The sequence below is a fragment of the Emys orbicularis genome, chromosome 2, assembly GCF_028017835.1.
Source record: "Emys orbicularis isolate rEmyOrb1 chromosome 2, rEmyOrb1.hap1, whole genome shotgun sequence".
NCBI classification, from domain to species: Eukaryota; Metazoa; Chordata; order Testudines; family Emydidae; genus Emys; species Emys orbicularis.
The window spans coordinates 234,542,115-234,569,721 of record NC_088684.1 but is presented as its reverse complement, the minus strand read 5'-3'; the positions used below and the strand labels follow the sequence as shown (position 1 = coordinate 234,569,721).

At 39.9% G+C, this 27,607-nt stretch overlaps 1 protein-coding gene across 1 annotated transcript in view; it reads left to right on the top strand.

Moving 5' to 3' along the window:
* Positions 1–21,645, top strand: part of PALS2 (protein associated with LIN7 2, MAGUK p55 family member) — a 65,529-nt gene extending 43,884 nt beyond the window's left edge. The window contains exons 5-11 of the mRNA XM_065398911.1: positions 695–826; positions 8,695–8,794; positions 11,115–11,183; positions 12,190–12,351; positions 15,578–15,780; positions 16,241–16,369; positions 21,469–21,645. Coding sequence (XP_065254983.1) covers positions 695–826; positions 8,695–8,794; positions 11,115–11,183; positions 12,190–12,351; positions 15,578–15,780; positions 16,241–16,369; positions 21,469–21,645 — 972 coding nt within the window. The remainder of the gene's footprint in view (positions 1–694; positions 827–8,694; positions 8,795–11,114; positions 11,184–12,189; positions 12,352–15,577; positions 15,781–16,240; positions 16,370–21,468) is intronic.
* Positions 21,646–27,607: the final 5,962 nt, after the last annotated feature.

The window sequence follows — 27,607 nt, the reverse complement described above, 5'->3', positions numbered from 1 at the left end:
GCTATAGGAATGCACTGAGCTTTAGTCAGAGATGCATTCTCCTTTACAGGGGATAAGGCACACAAATCCCCATCTTCTGAAGCACTGGAACTACAGAGAAGGGGGGCAATTTACTGCCAGTTCCCTTTCCAATAGCAACTCTGAGAGGAAGGCCTTTAATACAAGCAAGACAAGTGACTGCTTGAAACCTCGGCAATTCGTAGCCTAAATTCATACTTAGAATTTCACAAATCCCAAGGCCAGTGCTCACATTCTCAGAAATGCATATTTTAGATTAATTTCAGGTTAGTGCATGTCAGAATGCAGAGTTGTGGTTTATACTGAAGTGTAAAAATGAGTGTTTCAGTTCCAGTTAGACAATATATGTATAATTTTTTTTAAAAAGCCAAATTTTGTATTTTCCTGGGTTGAGAAGCTTTTTGAGACTGTTTTAGTGTTGCTGCTTACTTTAATGTGCTCTCTGCTGGTATAATATCAGTATATATATCAGGCAAAATGTTCTTTAAATCTTCTCCAATAGCTTGTATTTCGCTTGGCCAAGGCAAATTGTTAACCATTAATGAAATTTTGTATGTCCTTAGCAAAGTTACTAAGCATTTTTGGCTTTATTAATGAAGTAATGAGACTTTTTAATATCAGTAGCAATTGTTGATATCCAATCTTTTAAGCTTTAAAAGTTTACAATGTGTTTCAGGTATTTGTGAAGTGTCATTTTGATTATAATCCATACAATGACAACCTGATCCCATGCAAAGAAGCAGGTTTGAAATTTTCTAAAGGAGAAATTCTTCAAATCGTAAACCGTGAAGACTCAAATTGGTGGCAGGTTGGTAAAATGCTGAGACCTTTATTACTTTTATTATTTATAATAGTAATAGATTTGTATTAATCTAATCCTGTTGGTAGGAGTTTTAGGAAGAAGTATTGATCCTGCTTTTCACTCTCCAGCATAACCTCAAAGTCTTAAAACAACTTTATATCATTCAGTCTTTCACTTCAGTATTATCTATACCACTCTGTCCTTTTTATACTACTACTTATTTGGTCTGAAGCTGCTATATTCCAAAATTCATTGTAGACAGATAATTTCCAGCAAAGTATTAAGTGTTAGGTTGTCAGTTAATTATGGTGAACCTCCCTCTGACAGTGATTGTGGAAGAGCAGGTTCTTCTTCGAGTGGTTGCAGACATGTGTTGCACTCAGGTGTGTGCACACCCAGCGGACCAAAGCTGGATAATTTTGCCTAGCAGTACCCATAGAATCAGCACTGGCTTCCCTCCCCTCATAGCTCTTCCCACGGCTATAAAAGGGCAGCACCACCCTAACCCCACTCCATTCCTTCTCACGGCTCGCAGCTAGAGTTGGAGCACTTAGTGTGATCTTTCCTCTCACTTGTCTTTACAGCTTTTTGTGTCATCTTTGTATATACACCTCTACCCCGATATAATGCGACCCGATATAACACGAATTCGGATATAACACGGTAAAGCAGTGCTCCGGGGGGGCAGGGCTGCGCACTCCGGCGGATCAAAGCAAGTTCGATATAACGCAGTTTCACCTATAACGCGGTAAGATTTTTTGGCTCCCGAGGACAGCGTTATATCAGGGTAGAGGTGTAGTTACTGTTAGTACACTTAGTTAGTTAATAATAGTTAGTAGCCAGGTAGCTTCTCCTGGTAGGATGCCCTCACCAGGATTAAAACATTGCTCTTTTTGTGGGGCAGCTATTCCCAATAACCATCCCCACCCCAGATGCTTATTGTGCCTTCAGGAAGGGCATGCTAAAGAAAGGTGCTCTATTTGTAAGTCCTTTAAAAAGAGGACACAGGTAACTAGTGATGTAAGATTAAAACAGCACCTTCTCGAGCAGACAGTGTTACCTGCCTCAATGTTGGGGACCAGCGCCGCCAGCCACCAGTGCTCCAGGCAGCACGGTAAGGGGGCAGGGAGTGGGAGGGTTGGATAGAGGGCAGGGGAGTTCGGGGTGGTGGTCAGGGGTCGGGGGTGTGGATGGGGTTGGGGCGGTCAGAGGGTGGGGAACAGGGGTGTTGAATGGGGGCAGAGGTCCTGGGGGGGCAGTCAGGAATAAGAGGAGGGGTTGGATGGGGTGGCGGGGGGGAGTCAGGGGCAGGGGTTCCGGAGGCAGTCAGGGGATAGGGAGAAGGGGTAGTTGGATGGGGTAGGGGTCCCCGGGGGGCAGTCAGGAATGAGAGGGGGCTTGGATGGGCCGGCGGGAGGCAGTCAGGGGCAGGGGTTCCCGGGGCAGTCAGGGGAGAGAGAGAGAAGGGGTGGTTGGATGGGGCAGGGGCCCTGGGGGGGCCGTCAGGAATGAGAGGAGGGGTTGGATGGGGCGGCGGGGGGCAGTCAGGGATGGGGATTCCAGGGGCGGTCAGGGGATGGGGGTCTGTGTGAATGGGGCAGAGGTCCCGGGGGGGCTGTCAGGGAACTGGGGGGGTTGGATGGTGCAGGAGATATCTCCCTCCCCTTCCCCATCTCACTCTTGAAGGTTGTCAACACACAGCAGGAGTCATAGTTGGTACCAGGTTTGATATCGTTCCCACAGCAGAGACAAGGGACCCTGACCTAGTTCTTACTGGCCTAAGATGCTGTATCCTTATGCCAAGCAGCCTCCCTGAAATCTCTGGGAAGTCTCTCGCTCAGCAAAGTCCCAGTCATCAGGTTGCTATAGGAGGCGATCACCTGTACCTCCAGGAGTCTCCCCACCAGAACCATCAGTCCTGCAGACACAGCAGAAGGCGCACTCCCTGTGCATTAGGACATTCTGAGCCTTTGGGATGGTTGGATGTCATTCCTCAAGGGATTCCACTGGCCCCAACTACATTGTCATCCTCGTGACCAGATGATGCCGTGGTACTCGAGTCCTCATCTCCAGTACCAGAGGATTTCAGATCATATCAGGATCTGCTCAGACACATGGCATCGGCCTTACGTATTCAGGCCAAGTTTGTGCTGGAAAACACCCATAAAATGGAAGATATCTTCCAACAATTGGCTCCTGGGAGAGTTGCCCTCCCTATAAACAAAGCAACACTAGAGTCTGTTAAATCATTATGCAATACCCTGGCTTTGTTAACACCCACAGCAAAGTGCACTGACAAGAGATACTATGTGGCAATGGAGGGCTTCAAATCCTTTTTCACCCATCCAGTTCCAAATTTCCTGGTTGTGACAGCAGCAAATGAGCGAGTGAGACAAGGAAGATATAAATCTATGCCTAAAGAAAAGGAGTCCAAAATGCTATGTTGATTGGGGAGAAAAATCTACTTGACTTCCTCCTTGCAGATGCGTTTTGCAAACCATCAGGCTGTATTATCAAAATATGATTTTGTGAACTGTGACAGTATGTCTGTATTTGTGGACAAGTTACCAGTATCCTCTAAGGAGGAGTTCAAGGCTTTTTTTATGGATGGTAGTTTAGTGGCCGAGACATCCTTACAATCAACCCTGGATATAGCAGATGCTTCGTTCAGGCTCATGGCCTCATGAGGACAAAACTCTGGCATAGCACCTGAGATCCAGCAAAGCATAAAGGACTTGTTTGATGGTCATCTCCTGTTCTCAGAGAAAACTGATGAGACATTATACTCTTGGAAAGACTCCTGCGTGCCTTACGCTCATTGGGGATTTATACCCAGGCTGCAAAGAGACTGCATTTCGGGAAGCAGCAGCAGCAGCAATATCATCCTCAAGGATATTTCTATCAGTGTTCCTACCCTGCAAGGAAGCAAGATTTCCCCAGAATGGGGCATAAATCATGGAGGAAGAAACCTTCTGGGTCTACTTTTAGTCAAATGGCCTATCTTCCTCCTTCTGCTAGACAGTCTGTTTGACTGGTGTTTTGAGAGCAGCACCTCAGTTGCCAATGTCGTTTCTATGCCCCAGTTATTTGGGGACAGGCTGTCTTGCTTCTACAGTGTTTGGGAGACAATAACTATGGTCAGACGGGTCCTAAGCACTGGGGGATCAGGTTATGCCATTCAGTTCCTATCCATTCCCCACTCCCATCCTCTTACCCCGTCCCTTTTCAGGGACCCATTTTATGAGTCACTGCTCTTACAGCAGGTACAAACCCTGTGTACTTTGGGCGCTATAGAGGAGGTTCCTTGTCATCTTTGCGGAAAGGTGTTTTATTCATGATACTTCCTGATCCTCACATCTAAGGAAGGAATGAGACCTATCCTTGATCTCAACAAACTTATCAGAGATTCTGCATGGTTATCCTGGTTACTGTTCTTCCTGCTCTGAATTACAACTGGTTTGCTGCTCTCGATCTCCAGGATGCTTATTTTCATGTAGCAATCTTCCCAGGCCACAGGAAGTACTTCAGATTCCTCATCACCAGCCATCACTACCAGTACACGGTTCTCCCTTCAGACTGTCATCAGTCCCATATGTCTTTATTAAATGCATGGCGGTGATGGCTGCCTTTCTCAGGAGAAGGGGAATTTATATCTTTCCATACCTGAATTATTGGCTACTGAGAGGTGCATCCAGGGAACAGGTTCTCTGTCACGTCAGGTTCACACTAGACTTTTTTTTTTATCAGTTGGGTCTGATCTGAAACAGGAGCAAATCAGTTTTGAAGCCAACTCAAAAAATGGAGTTCATTGGTGCTCTGATAGACTATGAATTTGAGGGCCTTTCTTCTGTCTGAACTGTTCCAGGCAATTCATCACCTTTGTTGGGATCTTCAGTTGCACCCTTTGACCACAATCCGGGTACGCATGAGGTTACTGGGCCCTATGGTGGTATGCACGTATGTAGTGAAACACACGAGGTTGCATTTTCACCCTCTTCAGTTGTGGCCGGAGTTAGATTTTCACCTGTGTTGCCAGCTGCTAGACACCCTGTCCAGGTGCCATAAAAATTCTGCACTGTTTACAGTGGTGGATGGAATTCAACATTGTGTGTCAGGGAGTCCCCTTTGCCCACCTTCCACCAACCAAGACAGTAGTTACTGATGCCTCCCCAATTGGTTTCGGAACACATTTGGGAGAGTTAAAAATTCAGGGTTTGTGGTCAGAGGAAGCTTCCTGTCATATAAACCTTCTGGAACTTCAAGCAGTATACAATGCTTATCGGGTGTTTCAGGATCGGATCTGGGGGGCATGAATTTATATTCTCATGGACACTGCCCTTGAAGTGTATTATGTGAACAACCAGAGCGGTGCTTGTTCCAACCAGCTTTGTCAGGAAACAATAAAGGTCTGGAACTTCTGCATCAAGGAAGATATTATACCCACAGAATACTTGCCAGGCCCTCAGAACCAAATGGCCAATCATCTCAGCAGATCTTTTTCGATCAACCATGAGTATCTCTACCATAAACTTTTTTGCAACAAAGGACAACAGAAAATGTCCTCAATTCTGCTCTTGAGCCTGGCTTAGCCCAGGGTCTCTTATCAAGGCCTTCCATCTAAATTGAGGAGGGAACCTGATGTATGCCTTTTCCCCCATTCCTCTGATCCCTCAGGCTATCCTCAAGCTCAAATTGGATCATGTCAAACGTATTATGATTGCACCAGCATGGCTGAGGCAATGTTAATTTTCCAACCTCCTCTCTCTGTCACCTTGACCTCCCAAGCCTCTTCCTCTTTTTTTCAACCTACTGATTCAATATCTTGGCCAGGTTGTTCATCCAGCTTTGAGCAGTCTGCACCTTACTGTGTGGATGTTGCATGGCTAGCTCTCGGAGGCAATTAGCCATATTCTGCTTAGTAATAGAAAACTAGCCACAAGGGCCATTACTTGTCTAAGTGGAAACAATTTTTGATTTGGGCAGCGTCCATGCCAGTTAAACCCTGTGTCCATGCAAATTCAGCCCACGTTTTAGAGTATTTGGTGCATTTGAAATCTTCAGGCCTCACTCTGAACTCCCTGAAGGTTCACTTGGAGACATTCTCAGCTTTCCATCCTCCCATTCAAGGGAAGTTGGTATTCTCAAACCCTATGATTATGAGGTTTTTGAGAGGGTATTATCCATCTTTTTCCACTAGCAAAAGAAATGGTGCCATTGTGGACCGTAACGTGGTCCTGCCAGCACTGATTGGTCTACCATTTGAGCTGATAGCAACATGTTCATGGGCTCTCCTCTCTCAGAAGACTGCCTTCCTAGTGGCTATAACATCTACAAGAAGAATTAGTGAGTTGCAGGCCTTAATGGCAGATCCTTCATATGCTCAGTTCTTCAAGGACAAGATGGCTTTAAGACCACACCCAATTTTTTGTCCAAAGTAGTATCTCAGTTTCACCTTAGTCAGATTATTTACTTAACTATATTTTTTCCCAAACCACATTCAAGTGTGGAGGAACAGCATCTGCATAGTTTAGATCAGTGGCTCTCAAACTTTTTTACTGTTGACCCCTTTCACATAGCAAGCCTTTGAGTGCGACCCCCCCTTATAAATTAAAAACACCTTTTAATATATTTAACATCATTATAAATGCTGGAGGCAAAGCGGGATTTGGGGTGGAGGTTGACAGCTCACGACCCCCCATGTAATAACCTCGTGACCCCCTGAGAGGTCCCGACCCCCAGTTTAAGAACCTCTGGTTTAGATGTAGTGGTTGGCATTTTATTTAGAAAGGACTAAGCTGTTTCATTCATCACCTCAGCACTTTATTTCCTATGCTGAGCAGATGAAGGGACAACCATTCTCTGCTCAGACTATTTCCAAGTGAATAACTGCCTGAATTACTATGGCTTATGAAGTGACTCAGATGACACCTCCACCATCATTTGTGGGCTCATTCAATGAGAGCTCATGTGACATCAGCTGCATTTCTTAGTGGTGTCTCAGTAGTGGATATCTGCAAGGCTGTGATGTGTCTTCTGTACATACTTTTGCTAGACATTGTGCTATCACCACAGCATCAAGATCGGCTGCAAACTTTGGGGAGCAGTTCTGCACTCACTATTTAAATAATTCTGAGCCCACTGCCCGCTGGAACTGCTTATGAGTCACCTGATTGGAATACATGTCTACCACCACTCAAAGATGGTTACTTACCTGTATTGTAACTGTTCTTCAAGATGTGGGTGCAGACATGTATTCCATGACCTACTCTCTACCCCTCTGCAATCGAGTCTTCAGCCGGGGATTTTGGCACGAAGGAACTGAGGGGGGATTGGGGCAGGAGTGAGCATGATGAATATTGCAAAGTAATCCCATGCACACACATATGTGGAATACATGTCTGCACCCACATTTCATAGAACAACAGTTATGATGCAGGTATCTTTTCTCTTGTTTGCTCAAAGAGTTGGATTTCCATCTCACTCCTTTTGTGTGTTTGAAATTCCCATCTTCTTCTAACCAGCCAGCTACAGTAACTACAGAAGGGAAAATAAAGAAGAAAAAAATAGTCTGCATAATTACTTACTGCCAAATAAATGTGTTTCAGAAGTTAGGCACTCTGAATCTCTTCACAAGAGCATATTGGAGACATTCATGCATGCATGTCACCTGTCTGTCTTTTCAAACTCCTCCAGCTGGCAACCTGCAAGAGTCCAAACAAAATAAACCAAAAGCCCTCTCACACAAACCATCTCTAGTGGGTTTTTGCATTTCATTCTGTCTGTTGACATGAGCAACGATGTATTGTGTTGTAAGTAGTAACTTGCAGGTGTACCAAAATAGATGTCATTGAATTCCTACAGCTAGAGACTTTTCAGCATCCATCCAGTATTTCTTGAGTTGGCAAAAAGTGAGATATTAACTTCATTCCACCTGGCTACTAATAAGATGAAAATATGACCGCCTGCTGTTTATACCATTCCTTTTTAAGAGAAATGGATGTATGTAGCTGCTATTGAGAGGACCAAAACTATAAAATTTCACATTTTTGTGTCCTGAATTACTGACAGTGGGACTCTCACCATAAAATGATTTCAGCAGAGAATATCTGACTTCTAAGCTTTCATAACTAATCATAATTTTTGGTTTATAAAACCTAGATCTATGAGTTTTCTCTCTCAAGAAGTAGTAAAACAGTACAATGACAGTGGAATTTTAAGATATGGTCAGTTATTAGGCAAGGATAATATTCCATGTTCGTGAAATGACCGAAAAAATAGGTGCGTCAGGTGCCTATATTTGGAATCATGCTTAAGTTAGGGCCTCTGGATTCCAACAAGAATGCAGGATAAATGCATAAGTGTGCAGCAGAGCTCCATTGATGTTGTGCCATGCAGAATCCTTTCAAACAAATTATGTTTGGCTTTGTTAAGTGTTTTCTGAGCCATTTTGGTCAATTTGGTAATTGTACATTTTAGCAACTTTTTTTTTTAATGGCTGAAATATAAACCTCTGGAATTAGAGATTTAATAATTGATGTGGTAAACAGTACAATAACTTTATTATCAATAAGTAGTTTTCTGTGTGTCTACTCTAGCCATGTCCCTTGAATTGTGATGCTTAAGTGGACTAGAGAACCAGCAAACTGCACTGTGTTTCTGGGAAGCATGGTGTGCTAAATTTGGATTTTCAGGTGTCCATCACTAATGCATCAGTGCTTAGCCTCCAGAAATCCTAACTGACAGTGTGACATCTTTCAAGAAGCCAGTCTTCAGGAGTGAATGTCTGATTGAAAGTTTGCTGCTTGATTGCATCGTTGGACTAAAATTTAAAGTATTTGTCACGGGGGATTTATAGCTTATTAACTTGATTTCAGGCTAGCCATGTCAAAGAAGGAGGAAGTGCTGGCCTTATACCTAGCCAGTTCCTGGAAGAGAAGCGGAAGGCATTTGTTAGGAGGGACTGGGATAATTCGGGTAAGGTTTAATGCACGTTCAGAGATGGGTTCCTTTATGATTAGCTTGCTTTGCTTTTTACATTTACACAATAAGGTAGACCTTATAAAAGAGGCTCCATGGGTGGTTTCAATACATAAAATAAACGCTAGTTATTACAAATGTATTTTATTTTTACCTTGACTAAGAACGAGGATTACAATGTACACTCACTGTTTTCAGAGTTCTGAGCCCTTTTGCCACCTGCTGGTGAATGGTAAAATTAAGCGGGAAAATCAACCACAGGGTGACCATTTTCAAGTTGCTTTTAAAATATATATATATATAAATTAGGGCTGTCAAGCAATTAAAAAATTAATCACGATTAATCGTGCTATTAAAAAAATTAATCGCTATTAATCACACTGTTAAAGAATAATAGAATACCATTTATTTAAATATTTTTGGATGTTTTCTACATTTTCAAATATATTGATTTCACTTACCACACAATACAAAGTGTACAGTGCTCACTGTATTTTATTACTTTTTATTACAAATATTTGCACAGTAAAAAACAAAAGAAATAGTTTTTTCAATTCACCTAATACAAATAATATAGTGCAATCTCTTCATCATGAAAGTTGAATTTACAAATGTAGAATTATGTACAAAAAAAAACTGCACTCAAAAATAAAACAATGTAAAATTTTAGAACCTGCAAGTCCATTCAGTCCTACTTCTTGTTCAGCCAATTGCTCAGACAAACAAGTTTGTTTACATTTGCAGGAGATAATGCTGCCCGCTTCTTGTTTACAATGTTACCTGCAAGTGATAACAGGTGTTTGCATGGCACAGGTGTAGCCGGCATCGCAAGATATTTACGTGCCAGATGCTCTAAAGATTCATATGTCCCTTCATGCGTCAACCACCCTTCCAGAGGACATGCCGTCCATGACGATGACGGGTTCTGCTCGATAACGATCCAAAGCAGTGCGGAGCGATGCATATTCATTTTCATCATCTGTGTCTGATGCCACCAGCAGAAGGTTGATTTTCTTGGTGGTTCAGATTCTGCATCTTCTGCATCAGAGTGTTGCTCTTTTAAGACTTCTGAAAGCATGCTCCACACCTCGTCCCTCTCAGATTTTGGAAGGCACTTCAGATTTTTAAATCTTGGGTCGAGTGCTGTAGCTATCTTTAGAAATCTCACATTGGTACCTTCTTTGCGTTTTGTCAGATATGAAGTGAAAGTGTTCTTAAAACGAACAACATGTGCTTGGATCATTATCCGAGACTGCTATAACATGAAATATATGGCAGAATGTGGGTAAAACAGAGCAGAAGGCATACAATTCTCCTCCAAGGAGTGCAGTCAAAAATTTAATTAATACATTTTTTTAAATGAGTGTCATCAGCATGGAAGCATGTCTTCTGGAATGGTGGCCAAAGCATGAAGGGGCGTACGAATGTTTAGCTTATTTGGCACGTAAATTCCTTGCAATGCCGGCTACAAAAGTGCCATATAAATGCCTGTTCTCACTTCCAGGTGACATTGTAAATAAGAAGCAGGCAGCATTATGTCCCATAAATGTAAACAAACTTGTTTGTCTTAGCGATTGGCTGAACAAGAAGTAGGACTGAGTGGACTTGTAGGCTCTAAAGTTTTACATTGTTTTGTTTTTTTGAGTGCAGTTATGTAACAAAAAAAATTTGACATTTGTAAGTTATTACATTATGGTACGTGTATCAGATGAATTGAAAAACACTATTTCTTTGTTTATCATTTTTATAGTGCAAATATTTGTAATAAAAAAGTATATAAAATGAGCACTGTACACTTTGTATTCTGTGTTGTAATTGAAATCAATATATTTGAAAATGTAGAAGAGCATCCAAAATATTTAATACATTTCAATTGGTATTCTATTGCTTAACAGTGCGATTAAAAGTGCTATTAATCGCGATTAATTTTTTTGAGTTAATCGCGTGAGTTAACTGCAATTAACTCACGCGATTAACTCGACAGCCCAAATATAAATATTTACTGGAAACAGTTTTGGTTCTTTCCTATTCGTTTCTAGAAAATTATTTTGTTTTCTGGTACATTTATGCAGAGCATTAGCTTTTATGTGTCTGCTATACCATTTAAAGTATATGCAAAGAGGATTAATAATGATTAGTCTCTCCAATAAAGATCATACTGTGTCTCTGGTTTAAAAAAAAAAGTGCAACCATCCTTCAAAATATGGATGTCTTTTTAGTTAATCCTAAAATCTACATAGAGTAAGCCACCATGAAAAGATATTTATCAAAAAGTGAGTTTGAGAGCTTTCAGTATTCTTGTCTGTTTTACTTTCAGGGCCCTTTTGTGGAACAATAAGTAGCAAAAAAAAGAAAAAGATGATGTACCTCACAACTAGAAATGCAGGTATTTTTTAGTCTTACATTATGTGTAAAATCCAGTGGAATAGTGTACAAGTCCAGTATGTTGTAGAGTTTCTGAATCTGCATTTTAAACGTAGGTTATCACACTGGTTATAGCAGATTAAGCTACCATGACAGTGAATGTCTGTGTTATAGGAGAAAGTTTTAAAATAAATTATAGTAGCTTGATTTGCAAATCGATCAGCTAGATCAGAAATTATAAACAGGGTAGTTTTTGTGGTAAAGTCATGGTGCCCAAAGAAAAGTTGTTACTCTTGAGCAGATGCATTAGGGGACAGAATAAAGGATCAAAGAACAATTTTCTAAATACTTAAACACCACTGACACAGTGGTAAATGCTGGCATGGTGTCATAGGCACTGACTGCATGGGTGCTCCAGAGCTGGAGCAGCCACGGGGAAAAAAATGTTGGGTGCTTAATACCCACCGGCAGCCCCCCATCAATGCCTCCCCCAACCCCTCCTGCCCGCTGGAGGCCCTGCTGATCAGCGCCTCCTCCCCCTCCCCACCCCCAGCACCTCCTGCCCGCCGTGGATCAGTTGCTCCGTGGCGTGCAGGAGGCGCTGGGGGGGAGCAGGGAGGAGCGCGCTCGGGGGAGGAGGCAGGGCAGGGGTGGGAAGAGGCAAGGACCCTTGGGGAAGAGGTGGAGTGGGAACGGGGCCTGGGACGGAGCCGGGGTGGGGTGGGGGGGCACCCACGGCACATTAGAAAGTCAGCACCTATGCATGGTGTGAGTATTGCCTAAATTTCCGAAAAACAATCCTATTACAGAATCACTATTTAGAGTAGATGGTCATTGAAAGAATCTACAGTATTCCCATTTCTGTTTATACATAAGAAAACTGTGATAAAAATATCAGATAAAAATACCTTTTAAGTACTATTTACTGTAATAGGTAATATGTGAATACAAAATAGAATTGCTGAAGTTTTCTACAAATGGTAATGACTTGATCCTCATTTAATATTTTGTTACTTTTTTCTATGTAGAATTTGATCGTCATGAAATCCAGATATATGAGGAGGTAGCCAAAATGCCTCCTTTTCAGAGGAAGACATTGGTCTTAATAGGGGCCCAGGGAGTGGGTCGAAGAAGTTTGAAAAACAGATTTATAGTATTGAATCCCATTAGATTTGGAACTACAGTGCCATGTAAGTTATCAACACTCCCACTGTCAGATCCTTTTGAAGCCTGTAATTCATCTGGAAAAATTTACTCTAATCTGAAGCTTGTCGTAGTGACTCAATCTGGGAGTAATAATTGTGGGTTGAAAACTTTGGAGAATGAAATATGTTTTCAATCTCCTCAATAAGTAGGAAAACCCTATTTCTGCGTTAATGACATCTAACTACCAGCCAAACTTTTGTCTGCTCATGCTGAAGACAGGAGTTCCATTGCATTCATCTGGCAATATTATTCAAGTACACCTCTACCTCGATATAACGCGACCCGATATAACACGAATTCGGATATAACGCAGTAAAGCAGTGCTCTGGGGGGGGCTGCGCTCTCCAGTGGATCAAAGCAAGTGCAATATAACGCGGTTTCACCTATAAGACGGTAAGATTTTTTGGCTCCTGAGGACAGCGTTATATCGAGGTAGAGGTGTATATCTATTTTGGGGTTTTCCTATAGTTCAGATTATCCTCAATATCGCAATGCTTCTAAAAATTCCTGATAAATTTTAATAATGAACATTTAGTAGAATTTTGCTTGGAAACTCATTTTATTGTTTAAATGAACTCTTTATCTTTCTCTGTATGTGAAACTAAAACTTCATATGAAAATTTTAGTTCATGGATTTAACCCATAGTATCCTAGGGATTAATAAACTATGAATTCTGTTTTATTGGTTGTTAATGTTATAAACTGAGGGATGAGAGGCCAGTTAATGTAATTTCTTCCTACTTCTTCCAACACCAGCCCTTTTTTCTCTCTCTGCTTTGGTCTTTCTTCCTTTTAGCTGCTGAAAGAGCTGCCCCTTCCTGCACTATCAGAATTTTCTCCTACCTCGCACTTTCTGAAAGAACCCCTTCCTTCCTGTCTGCCAGACCACCCCTCTGGCTGACCTCTGAGCACAGAACAGTTTCCTTGCTCCATACCCATTATGCCCAGCCACTTCTAAGAGCCATCTGTTCTCTTCTGCCTCATAGTGTGTGGCAAAGAATGGGACTGGCAGTAATGGGGATGTGGGCAAGTCTGAAAGACAAGCCAGGAGTGTCTTGTGACTGAGGCGGGGAAACCGAATAGCCCTAGGAGTCCTAATCTCTTTCCTCATCTGTAATGCTCACCAAACCCCCAAACTGGTCCATGCCACTAGAATCAGTGTGCATATCTGGTAGCATAATCTGTCCAAAGGAACCTATGCTGGGAATCAGGTTAATAATCCACGTAGGCAAAGGGTAACGCACAACATGACATTAACAATAAATTGTCTAAAAATTAACAAATTATAGGTTTCTGTAAGATGTCATAACTGCAGATAAGTAATAAATGAGATCTCACAATTAGTATATGTGCCAACATTATTATTTGTTTATTTATTGTTTAAATCTATTTAGAGCACTTTTGGCCACTTGAATAGGAATGTCACAGAACTCAGAGAAGACGTGGTCCATGTGTCAAAGATCTGACAACCTAAATAGACAAGGCAAATTACCAAGCAGTAAACCAGCAACATACAAACAAAACATGTAAAGTTAAATACTATTTAATCAAGCTACCATAATAACTTATTTGGAGATTCATATAAGTACATATACAGTAATATTAGTGTATGTCTGTACACGTGCATGCATAGGTGTGTGAGTATGTGGATATAAATGATGTACACTTAAAACTGCTTTCATATGCAGAACTACACCTAAATAAATAAATACACCTCTACCCCGATATAACGCTACCTGATGTAACACGAATTCGGATATAACGCGGTAAAGCAGTGCTCCGGGGGGGGCGGGGCTGCACACTCCTGTGGATCAAAGCAAGTTCGATATAACGGGGTTTCACCTATAACGCGGCAAGATTTTTTGGCTCCCGAGGACAGCGTTATATCGGGGTAGAGGTGTATATACATATTCCTACTTCGAGATAGGAATGGTCTCAGAAAGGCTTCACAATTTCTATAACTGAACAGTAAAATGTTTTCAGATTTTTCATTAAATATTTTTTTCTCTTTATCAAGGTTGTGTTCTCCCTCAAATATTGTCAGTATTGATCCCCACTTTTTAGACGTGTATTATCAATATTGATCCCCACTCTTGGGATGTGTATGTGCATACCTTCTGGCATTGAGTTGGAATCCTCTGGATTCTATGGATTTGGATTCTGTGCGAAGTCTACCTTCCCTCCTCTGCAGAGTTCATAATATCTATTTTGGATATGAAGTCTGCCATTGCTCATGATCCAAATGCCATTTCAAACTCCTCAGATACCCTATCTAGTCCATCTAGGTTTTTATACCATACTCATCACTGTGGTATCTGATGCATCGTAAGAAGCTAGTGAGACTTGTGGTTTTCTATAATAATGAAGATGACAATGATGAAAACTACTTAACTATAATAAAACACATTTAATATTTTATTATTCATTTGTATAACAATATCACCTAGAGGCCCCATTCAGGATCAGGGCTCCATTGTACTATGTGCTGTACAGAACAAAAAGGAGTGGTGGAGGGACCACCAGTGAAGCTATAAAAAGAACATGCATTTATGTAGGGAAGTTTTGAGCACAGCTAGATGGTTTTAGTTGTCAATTTTTAAAAAAATGCTATTATAAGAAATAAATAAGACAAATATTAGAAGCTTCTGCTGGCCAACTGCCTAATTACTATCACTTGAAAATTTACCATAGGCTTTACAATAGAAGTGGGTCTTAAAGGAGGAATGGGTAATTAGTGTTTTTCTACAGCTTTTCCACTTCCACACTGTGTGTCTGAGAGAGAGAGAGAGAGAGAGAGGGAGAAATAAATGAGTGTTGTGGGATCAGCTGGAAAGAGCCTAAGTCTCATTGAAAGTCAGTGGGACTTAGGCACCTAAGTATCTAAGTCATCTTTGAAAATGGGACTTAGGTGTTGTTGAAAATCTTACACACTAGTGATTGAAGAAGAGGCATAATGAATTTGGGATATGGAATGGTAAAGGTGAGGGAATAAATGAATGAAAGGGCAGATGAAATGAGGGAGGGAAGAGAGTAAGGGCAGAGGGAATGGGTTTGGGAGGAATTATGCTCATAAGTTTTGAACATGAGCTTGGACAGTGTTTTGTTCCACACACAGAAAAGACACATATTATATGTACATGGCAAGCCAATCAATCTTCAGATATCTTGGGGTTTTTAATATCCAGTGATTTGTCAAAAATTTGTATTTAGTTACTTCACGAAAGCCAAGGGATGATGAAAAAGATGGGCAAGCATACAGATTTGTGTCACGAGTTGAAATGGAGGCAGATATTAAAGCTGGCAGATACTTAGAACATGGAGAGTATGAAGGAAACCTTTATGGCACCAAAATAGATTCCATCCTTGAAGTGGTTCAGACTGGAAGGACGTGCATCTTGGATGTGAACCCACAGGTATGTAATGTGTCATGTACCCTAAGATGAATATCAGAGTGTTGAAGAGCTATGTTTTAAATTTGAAGACTTTTAAGCTAGTCTTGTGTCCTACAGTACCATGGAAGACTCACAAGTTAGTTTGGATTTTTTAAATTTTGAGGTGGAAGAGATCAGGAATGTGCAAAGGCAGTTCAGGCCTGTAACAGAGAGTGTTTTGCATTGCTGATCAGTAACCCATTTGACCAATGTGAGAGTGACGTTGAACATTTCAAAGGGGAGTTTCATACCATCCTTTGGCGAGGTAGCACTTTGAGGATGGGATAGAAGTGCAAAAATTGTCTTGTTATTTTGTTAATGGTACCAGATTAAAATTGCAGTACTTCACTGATTAGTGACTTATTCTCATTTTTAACTAATTCAATTTAGTGTTTTGGGGGTTTTTGCTTTTGTTTGTTTTTGTGTGTTTTCTTGTTTCTAGGCCTTGAAAGTATTGAGGACTTCAGAGTTTATGCCCTATGTAGTGTTTATTGCTGCTCCAGAGTTAGAGACTCTGCGTGCTATGCACAAGGCTGTGGTGGATGCTGGAATTACAACCAAACTTCTAACAGTAAGCAAATTCTTCCATATATAGTTTCCTTTTCACAGGATTTTCTTAAACCTTTTTCCTTTTCAAGAAGTTCTTTGTAATACATGTGAGTGTAATGTCTTGCCGAGGAAGGTTAGGCAAGGTTTATGTTAGATTACACAATACAGAGTAATTTAAACTGATCATATACTACTAACACTAGTTGTTATGTTCTGACATGATTTGCTAGATTTTTAAATAAAAGTAATTAATTTATTAAGGTGGCACCCCCTATAATTTGGGTTACCTAATTCTTTCTGTTATAAAGGAATCTTACAACTTTTCTTTGCGATGTTCTCACACCTCCACTGTTTGCAGCAGACCTTTGATATTTGAGAGGGAGAATCTTTTCGGGCTGCAGAGGTAGCTTTTCTTTGTCCCATGAAGTTCCATTGAGATTTGACTAAAATATAAATGATTTAAAAATCAAAATGGTCCTTCTCTCACTTGTGTTCCTTGGGAAGATTTTGACAGCCTGTCAATCACTGAACAGGCTTGTGCTGCTGCTACCACAGCAGCAGCACATACTGCACTGCGAACATCTGGGAGCTGCTGGGGGCAGGGGAGAGGGGAGATGATGGAAAGCCAAGCTAGGTTCCTCTGACCCTGTAAATTACCTGGCTGCAACACATGGAGCCAAGTGGTCCCATAGACTAGGAGCCCCCCTAACTCCCTGGGGAGAGGAGGGGGAAGGGGAAAGAATATGAACTGTGCTTCCTCAAGCTATCCCATAGACCAAGCACATGATACCAATCCACCCTCTGGGTCAACACATTGGGCAGGAACTCCCCCAACTCCAGCAGCATGAGGGAGAGAGCTGGGCTGGGCTCCTCCTTGGATCCACCATCTGAACCCAGTAACCCATTTCTTCCCCTGTCCTGTATGAGAAAACAGCCTTCTCCTGCTGCCAGTTGATGTTCTTAGTCCTGTAAGTAGCTCTAGTAGAAGCAATCTCTGTTGTAATACCAAAGGTTGAAATCCTACTGATGATTCATGATTGTGGTAGGATATTGTTACATTTGCACATAAAATAATTAGTTTTTACCTTTTTCTTTTTAAAATTGGAAAACAGGTTGCATGTAAATCTGGCATTTCCTGACTTTCAAGTGTTTGACTTTGCAACCTAAAGAATGTTCTTTTAATGTGTTTTTGTTGTGCTTTTTATATATGTATGTATATAGAGTGTGTGTGTGTGTGTGTGTGTGTGTGTGTGTGTGTGTGTGTGTGTGTGTATTTTACACACAGACAGAAAGTGTGTATTCGTTCAATATTATCTGTTTATGCAGCCACTTCTGAGTAAATGGGTGCATTTGGATGGTTGAATCTGCTTTGCATACTAGTGGATTATTTTAAATCACTTCTAATATAACAAGCAATTGCAAATTTCCCTACTGCTTTTGGCTGTTTTGGTGCTAAATTAGCATTCCTCCTTTAGAAAAGAGGAACGTAAGAATGGCCATATTGGATCAGACCAATGGTCCATCTAGCTCAGTATCCTGTCTTCCAACAGCAGCCAATGCAGGTGCTTCAGAGGGAATGAACAGATTTCCTCAGGGCAATTAGTGAGTGATCCATCCTGTCTTCCACTCCCAGCTTCTGACAGTCAGAGGCTAGGGACACCCAGAGCATGGGGTTGCATCTCGGCCCATATTGGCTAATAGCCATTGATGGAGCTATCCTCTATGAACTTAACTAATTATTTTTTTTGAATCCAGTTATAGTTTTGACCTTCACAACATCCACGGGCAATGAGTTTCACAAGTTTGACTTTGTGTTGTATGAAGAAGTAGTTTCTTTTGTTTGTTTTAAACCTCCTGCCTATTAATTTCTCTGGCTGACCCCTAATTCTTGTGTTATGTGAAGGAGAAAATAAACTTCCCTATTCACTTTCTCCACATTATTCACATTTTTATAGATCTGTCATATCCCCCCTTAGTTGTCTCTTTTCTAAACGGAAACTTCTCAATCTTTTTAATCTCTCCTCATATGAAAACTGTTCCATATCCTTAATCATTTTTGTTGCCCTTCTGTGTACCTTTTCCAATCCTAATATAACTTTTTGAGATGGGACAACCAGAATTGCATGCAGTATTCAAGATGTGGGCATAGCATGGATATACACCTCTACCCCAATATACCGTAGCCCGATATAACATGAATTCGGATATAACACGGTAAAGCAGCGCTCTGGGGGAGGGGGGGCTGCGCACTCCGGCGGATTAAAGCAAGTTCGATATAACGCAGTTTCACCTATAACGCGGTAAGATTTTTTGACTCCCGAGGACAGCGTTATATCGGGGTAGAGGTGTATATAGTGGCATTATGATATCTACTGTCTTATTATCTATCCCTTTCCTAATGGTTACTAACATTCTGTTAGCTTTTTTGACGGCCACTGCACATTCAGCAGATGTTTTCAGAGAACTATCCACAGTGACTCCAAAATCTTTTTCTTCAGTGGTAATTTAGATTCCATCATTTTGTATGTATAGTTGGAATTATGTTTTCTAATATGCATTACTTTGCATTGATCAGCTTTAGAATTTCATCTGCCATTTTGTTGCCCAGTCACCCAGTCTTGATATCCTTTTGTAACTCTTTGCAGTCTGCTTTGGACTTAACTATCCTGAGTAATTTTGTATCATCTGCAATCTTTGCCACCTCTGTTTAACCCTTTTTCTAGATCATTTATGAATATTTTGAACAGCACTGGTCCCAGTACAGATCCCTTGGGGACATCTCTATTTACCTCTCTCTATTCTGAAAATTGACCATTTATTCCTACCCTTTGTTTCCTGTCTTTTAAACAGTTACTGATCTATGAGAGGACTGTTCCTCTTATCCCATGATTCCTTACTTTGCTTAAGAGCCTTTGGTGAGGGACCTTGTCAAAGACTTTCTGAAAATCCAAGTATACTATGTCCTCATCACTTTTGTCCATATTTGTCGACCTCCCTCAAAGAATTCTAATAGATTGGTGAGGCATGATTTCTCTTTACTCTTCCCCAACCTATTGTGTTTATCTATGCATCTCATAATTCTGTTCTTGACTGTAATTTCAACCAGTTTGCCTCGTACTGAAGTTAGGTTTACCAGCCTGTAATTGCCAAGATCACCTCTAGAGGCTTTTTTAAAAATTGGTGTCACATTAGGTATCCTCTAGTCATCTGGTACAGAAGCTGATTTAAGTTATAGGTTACATACTCCAGTTAGTAGTTCTGCAATTTCATATTTGAGTTCCTTCAGAACTCTTCGGTGAATACCATCTGGTCCTGGTGACTTATTACTGTTTAATTTACCAATTTGTTCCAAAATCTCCTCTAATGACACCTCAATCTGGGACATTTTCTCAGATTTGTCACCTAGAAAGAATGGCTCAGATGTGGGAATCTCCTTCACAGCCTCTGCAGTGAAGACCGATGCAAATAATTCATTTAGCTTCTCCACAATTGCCTTATCTTCCTTGCTGTTAGTTTCTGAGTCTTTTACTAGTTGCTCTTCAAATTCTGCCTAATTATATTTTTACACTTGATTTGCCAGAGTTTAAGTTCCTTTCTATTTTCATCACTAGGATTTGACTTCCAATTTTGAAAGGATGCCTTTTTGCCTCTAACCGCTTCTTTTACTTTGTTGTTTAGCCATGGTGGCTCTTTTTTGGTCCTCTTACTATGTTTTTTAATTTGGGCTATACATTGAAGTTTACCCTTTACTGTGATGTTTTTAAAAAGTTTACATGCAGCTTGCAGACATTTCACCTTTTTACTGTACCTTTTAATTTCCATTTATTTAGCTTCCTCATTTTTGTGTAGTTCCCCTTTCAGAAGCTAAATGCTACTGTGGGAGGCTTCTTTGGTATTCTACTCTTACCCCCCCCCCTCCCCCGGATGTTAAATTTAGTTCTGTTATGGTCGCTATTACCAAGTGGTTCAGTATATTCACCTCTTGGACCAGATCCTTTGCTCCACTTAGGGCTAAATCAAGAATTGCCTCTCCCCTTGTGGGTTCCAGGACTAGCTGCTCCAAGAAGCAGTCATTTATCTCTTCATCCTGTCCTGAGGTGACAGGTAGCCAGTCAATACGGGGATAGTCCCTCGTTATTACTGAGTTTTCTATGGGCCTTTAAATACTTATTTTTACGGAAGAGAACATTGGAGCAAACCAACCAGTAACTGCAGGTTTTGTTTAATTGGCTGTATGCAAAAGTGACTTCTCATTTGACACTCACATCTTGGTAGTGCTGTATGTGGGAAATCCAGTATTGATAGAGTGCAAAACAAAGGTGGAATTTCTTCTCTGGGATGCTGAACGACAGTTTTATAATGACGTTTAATAACCTTATACTTCAGATATAGAATGTCCTCATCAGCAGTCTTGGAACAGTCGTCACACACCTCAACATCTCAGAGATAAAATGATGCTGTGCAGGCCCACAAGTGGGAGGATGTGAACAGATGAAAAGATTGGGTGAAATGCAGTCCAAAATAACAAGGAATGCCAGCACTTATTCTTTGATACTGGAAGGTGCAATTCTAAAACTCATGCATCAAGATTCTTGTTTTGGTGGCAGTATCGGTTTGAAAATTAAGTATATTTAGGGCCAAATAAAACTGCCTGCTCAAATTGTTCCTGAAAATATTACCTCCATATTCATAGCACCCAACAGTTCTACATACAAAATAAGTAGCTGCAGTAAAAGGCCTCTTTGGGCAGATAGGCACCAGCTGATCAGAGCATTTAAGTATGTACGTAAGTTTGAGCACATGCTTATGTGCTTTGCTGAATTGGGGCTGGTATTCACCTTTCAAATTTAGCAGATTTTGAAAGTTTTGCTCTTACTGTTATCCAAATTATATTAAGCCTACCTTCTTCCATCTCCATCAAATATTTTAAACTTTACTTCCAAGTATTTGTAGTAAATGAAAGCTTTTGTTCAATATTGCAACTAAACCTAGTAAAATTCAGTTGCACTACCTGACAAACTGATGTTACTAATTGTTACATTCATTCATTTATCTTTGTTTGAACTTGTAATGAACTGCTAATGTCACAATTTTTAATTAGTCTCCAAATCTTTTCAACAGGACACTGATTTGAAAAAAACAGTTGATGAAAGTGCACGGATTCAGAGAGCATACAACCACTATTTTGATCTCATCATTGTAAATGACAATCTAGACAAAGCCTTTGAGAAGCTACAGACTGCTATAGAGAAATTGAGGTTGGAGCAACAATGGGTCCCAATTAGTTGGGTTTACTGACAGATTTTTGAAGATGGGCTTAGCTAGCAAATGAAAATAGCTGCAACAAACATTCTCAGAAGACATTCTGTAGAGATGGAAGATACCTGCAGCACCCTTGCATTTTTACTCTGTGTATATTCAGATGATAGTACACTATTCTGAGTTTTTATATAACATATTGAAGGAAAAGTGTACTTAAATATGTAATTTATTTTAATTTTTCTAACTTTTTACAGATAACCTTTCTATTCATGTCACATGAAGGAAATGCGTTGAAGCATTTTTATATGTTTTAATTTAGTACCTTTGCCTTTTTCATCTAAACTTTCAAGTCATTCACTTTAACATTTTCATTTTGGTCTTACATTTTCACTGTGATAAGGAAGGATACTTGAAACAATTTTTGTAAAACTCTTGTTCAAGTTAGTGTTCATCTGGTCAAAGGTCAGTTATTAGGAGAAAACACTAATCCTTTTCCTAATAGGCACCTTTAAATTATTTTTTTATGGGAGCAGAATTTTAAATATTAAAGCAGCAACCAGAACTGCTTTGCTACATTGCTCTGACATCTTTCTGCTCAATGTTTATACATTTTTGCAGTTTCATGGTTTCTTGTTGTCTATTTTGATTTAGACAGATGTACTGTAGACTTCCCCTCTGTGTACCGTTAAAAAACAATAATGTAAAACAATACCTTGCACTCTACTTATTAGGCTGTTCTTGGGAGAAAACCTTTTAGCCCATTACAGTTGAGGTACTGATGTCAGAAAGGTTGTATGTAATGTAAATCATTGTAGTTAGGATCATGGTGAAGTAGCCCGAGAAGAGAGCCTTATATTGCAGAGCCTTACAATGAGGCTGTGTGTGTAGGACTATTTATTCACATTTGTGAAAACACATTGCTAAAGAAACCTGCTTTTTTATTGAGACATTGTTCGGTATTTGTATATTGATCTGTGAATTGAGTTCCTGTGATATTTAGCTGGCTCTTATTTTACATTTTGGAATATTGTGAGTGATCAGCTGTTGTGTTTTATGAAATGTGATGTAATGAGATTTTTGTGCTATTTGTTATATTGTGTTTAAACTGCATTCTTCATTGAATAGCTTGTGAAATTAGAAAGTTATTGTCAGATGCTAAAAATCAATGTTATTTATATTTTGTTTTATAACATGATTTTTTTGTGTTTCGTGATGAAATAATTCTCCATTCAGTAGACTTACTGGCATAATTCCTATTATCTCCAAGTTCATATTGATTCATATTTTCAAGACTTTTACTAATATAAATTTTCCTTAACAAGTATAAAATGAAAATACAAATTGTCACTAAGAAAAACTTTTCTTGTGACCATATTTTATATTACACTAGCTCTTGTATATAGTCACATTTCTTCATCAGTTACCAGCTTTATGAGCCTAAATTACAGTCATCTGTCCACTTAATTTATTTTCTATCTGGTGACAGGCACCTGTCTTCTGAAGTTTTTTTCCATGCCAAAGCATATTACACAGAATGCCAACAAAAAGAGGACTTCTGCTGAATTCTCTTTCTGATGAAAAACCCAAAAGAGTAGCTACACTGTAAAAACAATAGTGTGCCCTTGGGCTTTTAAAGATTTTTGATTATGTACACAAGAAAACAGGGTTCAGGTAGTTTTGTGTAGTTACTTTATACAAAGAAACCGTGAGTCTCAAAAGTTATATTATAGACAATTAAAAAACCGCTAAAATATTTTTCAAAGATTCCAGTATATTTTGTAAATGTTATACAAAATCTTGCATAGCCTTGGTCTTCTCTGTGGCTCTTGGTATTGAGATTTCAGTTTTTTAAAGTGAGTCTGAAACTTTTAAGGAAAACTTGTATCACTACTTTGTTTTTATTCTGTTAAATTCTGCAAAGTATATATGGGTTTGTTTCTTTTCTTTTTAAAAGTTTGGTAGATTTCATAATATGTGGTACCAGCATGACACTTTTCTATTTAGTACTCTCAGGAGACTAGGTTCTATGATGCTACTGCTCTAACGGTACTTTGAGGAATAGATCTATTGTATCCAACAAATAGCAGAGCCTTTGCTTGAATATTTTAAAGATTCAATCTTGGTACTGTAGGACTTTATAGCTATGATTGATCTATCAGTGTCCTTGTTGTACACTATGTAATAGGAGATAAATGTGTGCTGTATGTGGGAAATGTTATCTAGACAGATACTACGCCTTTCATTATGAGTTAGGAATGACTAACTCCTGAACTGTGATGCCAAAAGTGGGTTGAGCTAGCTCCTACCTAACGAGTGAAATTAGAAGATTTTACTTTCCACACTGTAGTGCCGTATATTGCAAATTTCACTTACTCTGCAGCTTTGTCAGAGGGTATTTCACCAAATGGAAATGTAGGCGCCAAGGTCTAGTCAGAAAACTACTGTACTACTTCCAGTACCATCATAGAACTAGGACTGTCAAAAGGGACAGTGTGTTGGTGTTTTGTGCTGGGGCCTAGGCCCTCCTGTGTTCAGTAGAGTGCAAAATGTGAAATTGATCACGCTGGAGCCTATCATAAGTGCCATCAGGCATGCTGTATCCTTTTAGGTATTGTCTTTAACGTAGAAGCAGCTGGGGAGTGTGATTCTGGGGCTCCCTCACAGGAAGGATTGTCTGACAGAATGTTTATAAGAACCTAGTGTATCAAAACCTTTATGGGGATTATCTGGATCTCTACACTTAGGGTGGTAAGCAAAATAAACTCTTTTCCAGACTTCTTTACCAAATCTTTCAAAGTTAGCGAAGTATGCTTTCCTCGTTGAGGACCAGGTTAGCTGTATAAATACACCTGCTTTGGATTTAAAACAACTGTTCAGAAAACATTGGAACTTTTCTTTAAACTATAAAAAATAGGTTTTCAGCACATATGGTCACTCAAAAATTGCTGATTTTTTTCTTTTAGTCTTTTTAAAAAAGTCTTCTAGTCTGACAGCAATGAGAATTTTGAGTTCAAACTAACCTTTTAGAGAGGTTGTTAAGCCATTCACCAGAGAGTTAGAGAATGAAGATGCTATTTCCACCATAACTACGGTGATAGCTTCATCTCACAATACATATTGATAGGAAGGGTGGTAGGCTAGAACAGTGGTTCTCAACCTTTCCAGACTATTGTACCACTTTCAGGAGTCTGATTTGTCTTGCGTACCTCAAATTTCACCTCACTTAAAAACTACTTGCTTACAAAATCAGACATAAAACAAAAGTGTCACAGCCCACTATGACTGAAAAATTGCTTACTTTCTCATTTTTACCATATAATTATAAAATAAATGGATTGGAATATAAATATTGGTTGTACTTACATTTCAGTGTGATACTTGAGCCTTGTCATTCTGGCAGGCAGTGAAGCGACAGCAACAATTAAGTTTTTCTCCACATTGAGTCTATTCCTACTCTTTGTCTTGATGGCAGTCATAACAGAAAATGAGACTTCTCAAAAATATGTTTTACCAAAAGGTAACCAAACATCCAAAGCATGGTTCCCAAGGTCACTGTACTCTTTCTGTACTAAACACCAGAACTGGGTTAGTGTGGAGTCTTTAAACTTCATTTGCAGACCTTGGTCTTAGGATGGCTCAAGAAGATTTTCTTGCTGACTGGCAGAGAGGTTACTGCTGCTAACATCTGACCAAATGAATGGGTTTCTTACCCAGTCGAGTTGAGCTAAGTTGTGTTGAATGTTGGGGCAATATTGTTACCCTAAAATTTTAGACGCCAATTATGTTACCTACAATAGCACTTTTAATTTCTTAAAAGGGTAACCAGGTTTGTGGTCTGCCCTAAAGGAATTGCCAGGGTGTTACCAGGGGACTTGTCTCTGACCCACAGAGGGCTCCCCAGGGCAAGCTAGTCTTGCTACCCCCTAAAAGGACACGGATACAGCCTGCCGCTCAAGGATAGACACACAAGCAGTAATTCTTCGAAAACAAAAGAATTGTTTATTTAAAAGATAAGTGGTTACAATGTATTTAATGAAGCAAGAAAGAATACATAGAATATAGTAAAAATGCAATAAAATTACATTTAAAACATCATAATTAAAGCAATGCAATTAAATAAAAGACACAGACTGCTTACAGTATTTACACACACAAAGAATACAGCAGCTTCAGTGTAACATGTATATAAAGATCCCGCACACACAAAGGTTTTTAGTCTTAGTGTTACAATCTAATCCTGTACTTAATGTAAGATATGCGGTCTCTATATACACATATGAGAAATCATTGTCACATAACATTTAACATAAAATCTTTACTTAACATTAACACTTAACATTTAACATCCTGTAAGCGCTGGCCACGCGGTTACAAGAGGGGAAGGGAAGATCTCACTCAAGACACGGGCATCCAGCTTTATTTACAGACAAACCCATACACTCTTAAATATTAGATAGAAAAGAAGATCAGACTTATACTTCTTATTAAAAATTTCCCTGTGATTCGTCTATTGGTCCTTCTGATTTGTCTGAATTTAGAGAGCACAGTTTTCACAGCTTGCTGTTTCACTGCTCAGTCGGGCCACGGACGCAGTGGTGGCTGCTGCTCGTTTGTTGCTGCTGGTAAGATAGCTGCTGGCAGGCAGTTGCTCATTGCTACGACAGCCTTGGAATTCTGCTGCTGTAGCTGCTTTTCAGGTAGCTGCTTTCCAGGCTGTTCCGTTCTTCTTTTCAAGCAGCTTCCGTATTTCAGTTTCAGCCTGCTGGCTGAACCCACTATAAACCCACTATTTTCAGCCTATTAGCTGGAAGCCTCCTATAGTTTCAGCCTGCTGGCTGAACCCACTACAAACTCAGCCTGCTGGCTGTCAGCCTTATATACTGTTTGCTCTCTCAAGGTCAGCTCCTCTCAGCCAATCAGCTGCTAGTTTTTCAGCTCCTCCCTATGACATCATACCTATTTTTAGGTAGGAAAGCTCCTCCCCTGATGCCATCTTGGATTCTAGTCCTTTCTAAGCTCCTCCCTCTGACGCCATCTTGTTTGCTAAACTTTCCACAACCTAATTTTGAACTACGTCATCCCTGTCTCTCCCATTTTGATTAGCCATGTTGGATTTTCTAAATTTAAATTATCATTAATTTCTACTTAATTAGAGCCTTAATCTTAAAACGAACTACTATTTTATGCTAACCAAAGTGTCCTGATACTGTCACCACCTTAATTATATCAATTGGGAAAAGTGAATTTTTGCGATATTTAAACCTCTTCTGAGGTTTTTCTGTAAACCTCTATTGAGATATTGAAGGTATTTCAGAACATTCAAAGCAGAATCTCTCGCTACAATATGACTTGAACTCAGAGGTCAAGTGAGCAAAATGATCTACTATTATATCTTTAATTTTGCTCTGCTCAATTTCTCCTGTGCTGAAATCAGTGACGTACATGAAGCAGTGGAAAACAGGTAAAGTCTTTGTCTCCACATTTGGACTTCCAGAATTCAGTTTTCTTGATAAAAGCATTCACTTTGTCATAGAGATTCAGAATGTTAGTGTCACGGCCTTGCATGGACAAATTTAGAGAATTCAGTTTGCTAAGTGTATCTGCGAGGTAGGCAAGTTGAGGTAACCACACAGTATTCTCAAAACTTCAACTATTTCTACAAAAGTACACAATGCTTCATATGCTGTCTCCCTTGTAGCAAAATCAAAGAAGCCATCCACTATTGCAGAAGATCTGATTCTGCCTGCCGCTGTGGCGCTTGCAGAAAACATGCTTGATAAAAAAGCAGTTTATACTCTCAAGAAAGTACCCTTATCAAATGACACTGTATGTCATAGAATTGAAGAAATGGCTGAGGAAATGAGGGAATGAATGATCAGAATGAAACGCGTGAACTTGTGTATAATTCAGACAGTGTGTCAAGTACTTTCCGTCATGAACGCAACAGTATGAAGTGAAGCAACAGTAGCTGATGTTCTCACTCCATCTCTACGCAAAC